Source organism: Pelobates fuscus, chromosome 10 (genome assembly GCF_036172605.1).
Source record: "Pelobates fuscus isolate aPelFus1 chromosome 10, aPelFus1.pri, whole genome shotgun sequence".
Taxonomy (NCBI): Eukaryota; Metazoa; Chordata; class Amphibia; order Anura; family Pelobatidae; genus Pelobates; species Pelobates fuscus.
The window spans coordinates 42,538,490-42,544,766 of NC_086326.1; the positions used below are offsets into that span (position 1 = coordinate 42,538,490).

Consider the following 6,277-nt stretch of genomic DNA (forward strand, 5'->3'; position numbering starts at 1 on the left):
AAGATCGATGGTAAAGGTAATCATTAACGATCTTATTTGTACATTCCATCTCGGAATATTTAGTGGCAGCATCAACTTACTGGGAATTGGGAAATACTTTTTTTTAAAGAACAAACTGAAAAAAAATCATTTTATTTTGAAATCTGTCATACTATCTTAAGGGCCATTCAGCAGATGGCTTTCAATGACATTGGACTTTGTGGTTGCACACTTAACAGATACAAATTCTATCAAACCATTCCAGGGCACAGCTTGCAAGAAATGAAGCAGATTCCTCCTGAGGTCATAAAATCCCATTTTTATTAAAGTCTCTGATTAAACATAAATTATAAGTGTTGATAGGAGCTGACTCAATCGAGCAATAAGAAATAGATAATACGCTATATATAATGGGAATTATGTGGTTTCAGAACTGCAGTGGCGCATATTACAAGAAAAAAAATCAAGCATCACGATACACATTTTATGGTAGACAAAAAAATGTGAACATGATACTTTGTGTAGTTGACCCATTTGGGTGTATTCATTAAATACAGTCAGGGTTATTAGCTAAAGTAAGAATCGTTGATAATTCAAAGCGAATTTAAAATTTTTGACTTATGTACTCTCATCTTGACTACTTTTGGTGTCTCTCATGATTTGTAGATTGGTAATTCTTCTGAGAGCCTCCAGGTGAACTCAAGATAAGCAAGAATGTGAATTTATACGTCCCAGAAATGTTTGATATCTCATATAAATGTATTATCCCCCTTGCTGGCCACAGGTCTTTTTTTTTTTTTCTTCTACGTAGAAAAAAATATCTACCAAGCGATGAAAATATTTGCCCAAAGCAAGAGGAAGAAATTATTGTGACTCGTCAACTTTTATAATTAAATATTCATAAATGAAATACACCAATATAGCAATGTAGACTAAATGGGCCACCTACTGGTTTCCATATAATTCCTCCATTCCTGTTGAGTGTGGCATTATCTCACACTATGAATATATACAGACATTCCATATGTCTAAATAGTCATAGAACAGGTGTTGCAGTGTTTTATAATGAACAGTAAATGCACTTAGAGTTAAGTGACTTGAAGCTGTTGAATTATTATAGCAGTGAGATGTTGTATTCTCTGACTATTGAGGTGCAAAATGTTGTTCGAAACAGCCTCGTTGGAAAAATGCTGCAAATCTCCTTGTTAGACTTCTGTTGACTGGATGTAGTGTTCTAGATACCAACTGAGCCTCATGGGGAACGGACAAAAGCTGACAAAACATACGATTTTTCATAGACTGGTATGACCTTCATAGGATTCCAGTGACATTGACAACAGGATTCCAGTGACATTGACATAATGGCCTCGATTTAATATTGTTGGTCACATTTCAAATTGATTTAATATTTTTGGCTAAACTTTTAAAAGTACCGTATGTAATATTATGACAAATATTTAAATGGTGTAATATTTTGATTGTTTTTATATATTTATATATTTTCTGATATTTTAATTGTTAGAAATTTTTTTTTTAAAGTTTAGCTAAAAATATTAAATAATTTGGAAAGCTTATATAAAAAAAAATTAGATTGAGCCCTATGACCGTGCTGCTACTGAGAGGGAACTCCTCAAGGATTATAGGTAGTAGGTAGAGCAGTATTTCCCTGTTTACTTTGCATATAGGAATTATTTCCCAGTCACGGGCTTAAACAAGAAATCTTCCAATGTTCACCATGCTGTAGTTTTCTTATACCATGGGATTCATTGAATGCAATGAGTATTAAATTTGAATGGTGCATCACGGTGAGTGCCACACATGTGTGTACAGTCTACAATCCTTCTTTATAAGAAGCTACTGATTGGACAACACCAAAGGGAAAATGATGTGATTTGAAGAAATTTTTATTTATTTATTTATTATACAAAACCAGAAATTTTACTGTGTGGGGGTAGGGGAGAAAACTGTGACGCTGACGGATGTATTTTATGCACAGAATTGACATACGGTAGCCCAAAACAGAGGCTGCCTAAATCACGTGTGCAGGATGTGTAACTAGCCCTCGCATAGTGCAGATTATTCTGTATGTGCAACATTTTCAGCTACACGTATAGGTTCCTTCCAGCATGACCATTTCAAATTACTGAAGTGGTCATGGTGGTTGGAGTAACCCATTAAAGGAAAACTCCAAGCACCATAACCAGTAAAGCATCCTATAGTGGTTATGGTGCTGAGTGCCCTGGTGCAAGCCCCATCCATTGTAAGCTGTTAAATTGTTTTAGAAGTTACAATAAAAAAAACAGAAAGGCACAACTCACACCATATCCACTGGTAAGCATTAAAAATGGTGGTTGGAAGTGCTACATGTTTTATAAATGTAATTAAAATGTATGTATTTATTGGGTGTAAATTACTGAGATGCTTGTTTTTAGTCACTTAACAGTAGCATTCACCCTTACAATATGTATTTTAGTTTTTTATCCTATGTGAGAGATGTACTAAAATCTTTAAAACCACTTAACAGACAACTCTCGATGACATTAGCCTTCATATGTGAGAGATGCACTAAAATCTTTAGAACCACTTAGCAGACCACTCTTGATGATATTGGCCTTTGAAGTATCAAGTCTAAGAGATAGAAAATTCCATTGCACAGCTTGCTAGGAATGAACAAGACTTCTCTAGAGGTCAATGAATCTTCTCTTTTATTAATTTCACTGATTAAACAAAAACTACAAGTGTTGGCAGAAGCGTGCTGAAGTGAGCAGAAAGTGATAAGTGCATTACTTACAGTGCGTTCTGTAGAGCGCCAATTATTATTATTTTTTTTTATTGAATTTGACCATTTTTATTAGTTTTGTTAATACAGAACAAGTATACCAACCCAATAATAATATCTCGATATTTCAAACTTCAGCATCCACAGCTAAACAGTAATTAGAATTGCAGTATACATTTAGAACATCAATTCTTAGCAGTGCAATATGTTAATCATTCTGAGCCTGCAGTACAAGTAAACAGCACTGTTGTGTTATGAAGGAATTCATTCAATCCTGTAACATTTCCTGCAGGGCCAATCGATGATTAAGTATAGTTGAAAGTGGGGGAGAAGGGGTAGGATATGAGACACACATAAAACATCACAATCCGTGTTATTCGCAAAAGTGAGAATTATTAAAAATCGTTGATTAAAAGGGAATTTCAAATGTAAGGTCAAAGTAGTTCCCCTCCCCCTCCTCTTTTCTGAGCCCCCATTGACGCGTTCTGTTTCTTTACCCTCTTTGACAGTTGCCTTCTCAGGCCTGGGTTTCACATCCTTCTACTTAGCGGGGAAGCTGCACTGCTTTACTGAGATTGGACAAGGGAAGAGCTGGCGACTCTGTGCTGCGATCCTTCCTCTGTACTGCGCAATGATGATTGCTCTCTCCCGAATGTGTGATTATAAACATCACTGGCAAGGTAAGCGTTGAGCATTGGTGGGTAGAGGAGAAATATTGATACATCTGGGAAAAGCAGGTGAGAAACAAAAAAAAGAGGAAGATGAAGTCAAGCAGTTGTGACCATTCATGACATCAAACGTTTCTGTTTATCCGGGAATTAATTATTTAGAAGTGTGACATTATTTCTACAAGAGTATTTACGTATTTACTAATTGGCCAAGTTGATACATTGCAATCAGGAGGCTTTAAGTTTTGTTTTTTAAATAGTTATATTTAATATAGGTATGTCCTACCTTTTAGCGGTCAGTCTGGCGTATCATGATGTCCTACTTGCCCCAGTGGGATGACATCTGACGCCAGCCTCCAGTCAGTCACTATCAGCGGTACAGCTGGGGGAGAAGCTTTAGGGTCTGAAGTCCAGGATGTGAGGTTCTAAAACACCAGATCGCTTCTGGTAGTGGAGGGGCAGCAAGACTTGTTTATTGATGGCTCCAAAACCTATAAATTCTGCTCTCCAATATTTTACAATCTTGATTTCAGCACACATTGCACATAAGTATAGATAGGCATTTACACTTGCACACATTGGCATTCACACATACATGCACATACGCATGCATTCACATATTTTGTATACGTCTGTGTCATGCTTAAGTGTTAATGTAATAGATAGCATATTGGGAAATTCATACAGGGTATTTTAATAAAATTTAAGTTGTTGGGTTTTTAAAGTGCATTTCACATTTCTATCTAAAATAGTCAAATCGGGTGGGGTGTGGGAGGGGAGAGAAATCTTCAACATAGATATATATGAAGCCAAATATTTGAATGTCACTTTGAATACCTGACAAATTACACTTTGTTGAATATCCCTGATATAATTAACTGACCTCCGTGTATTGTACAAAATGGTACACTAATATGGTAGCATGAATGTACCATTGATCTATATTTGTGTGTTCCACTCTTGTCCCCTATTTTGTTGTTCTTTCTAGATGCCTTTGTCGGTGGTGTAATTGGTCTGATTTTAGCCTATGTTTGCTATCGGCAACACTACCCCTCACTCATGCATTCCTCTTGCCACCGTCCTTCAGTTTGCCTCCGTCAGGTCAACACACAGAAGAAAGAAGAGCCACCAGCCACAGAAAACACTGAAGGATTGATGCAAGAAGGCATGACGGAGGGACCTGTATGACCAGCAGTGGATATTATCTGACTTGTAGCTTCATCCGAATTCATTTAAGGGGGTTCCTGCACTATGTGTATGAAGCCACGCACATTCTGTCTTTGTAACCAGGAGTACTGCAATGAACTCATTGACAGCTTCAACTCCGTGTGTTGTCCAGAGAGGATAAACTCAAATACTGACATCGTGACTGCACTCATTGAGTAGCAAAATTCATATCACGCCTTCTCTCAGTGGAGTGTTTATCTTCATTTTCTTTCTTGGCATGTTTTTTCCTACAGATATATTTTTAATGTTTACAATTCAGGACTGTGATATTTTTTCATCTCATCACCCACAATCTTGACTTTTTCTTAGTGATGTCATAATGACACCAATTAACCAACACATCCACATTGGTGGAATGTTTGCATCTTCCATTAAGTCACAGTGCAGGAATCGTTGCACCAACCAGTGTGATACATGTATATAGTAAAGGTCTTCAGAACTTTTACTTTCTTAAAACCCTGCTGGACCACATTTATATTTTCATACATTCTCTGAGAGGTGCAAATGACATCATGTTACTAACTGTATACCACAGATCGCTCCCTATATTTGGGGAGGGAGCACTGATTTTTCCACGTCTCGATGCCCAGCAGTTCTAGCTCCATGTGTCTATCCGTGGAACGTTATAATTTGACCTGCGTGACTGTTGAGCACTGAGCAGGAGATACTGTAATGTGCTTTGTGAAAAAATGGCATGCATGTAGTATGTTTTATGTGATCAGTGATGTAGGTTTCTTTGATAAATGTACTGCTTTCCGCTGTCAGAAAAATGGATTTAATGTCTCATTACTCACTGAATATTCATCTCACATCTTGCGAGTGCGGAAAACTGAGTGTATTGTTATTAGGAAAACTGTTAGTGGCTTCTCTGACATCCAGAAATCTTTCCTTGCTTACAGCTGCATGATGCGAGCAACATATTTCAAGATTCTATTGCTGTGTTAAGTTGTCCTGTTGTCGTTTGTTCTTTTCAGAATGCAGAAAATGGCCACTAGGTTCTTACAAGTGGATCTGTCATCTCACAAGGATCATTATCAGATTTCTACAAATATTCCTTCCCATTAATTTCTTATTACCCCTTGGTTTACATTTTTGTATCCTGGCAGCTTTAGAAATGGGAGACAGAGCAAAATGTATATTGGCTACGGACAGGTGAGCAATTAATGACTCAAGGTTTTTCACATAAGGTAAAGCTGCGATGAAGCCAAATGACCTATAACTATAAACTCCATTATCAAAGCTCTCTCTCTCTCTCTGAATATATATATATATATATCAAAATATTAGTAACAACTTTGTCATGTTTCCCAATATACAACATTGTGGTACATGTAAGAGCCTATTCTGGTATTTGATGGTATATATAGAATATGCATACTCTGAGCATCTCCTCTTTAACCTTGTTGTATTCGAGTTTTAATTTTGTTGACTAACAATTTTAGTCCAATTTTAGTAGACTAAAATGTTTCAGATTTAGTCGACTAAAACAAGACTAAAACTAAAACAATTCAGATGACTAAAATAAAACTAAAACTAAAATGTTTTTTTAGTCAAAAGACTATGATTAAAACTAAATTGAAATTTGCCGCCAAAATAAACACAGCACAAAGGGTCTGTGGAAGGG

At 36.5% G+C, this 6,277-nt stretch overlaps 1 protein-coding gene across 2 annotated transcripts in view; it reads left to right on the forward strand.

Annotated features, from left to right (window-relative positions):
* Positions 1 to 6,073, forward strand: part of PLPP4 (phospholipid phosphatase 4) — a 156,131-nt gene extending 150,058 nt beyond the window's left edge. For both annotated transcript variants that reach the window (XM_063434717.1, XM_063434718.1), the window contains 2 exons: positions 3,268 to 3,438; positions 4,415 to 6,073. In XM_063434717.1, coding sequence (XP_063290787.1) covers positions 3,268 to 3,438; positions 4,415 to 4,614 — 371 coding nt within the window. In that variant the 3' untranslated portion in view covers positions 4,615 to 6,073. The remainder of the gene's footprint in view (positions 1 to 3,267; positions 3,439 to 4,414) is intronic.
* The last annotated feature ends 204 nt before the right edge of the window (positions 6,074 to 6,277 follow it).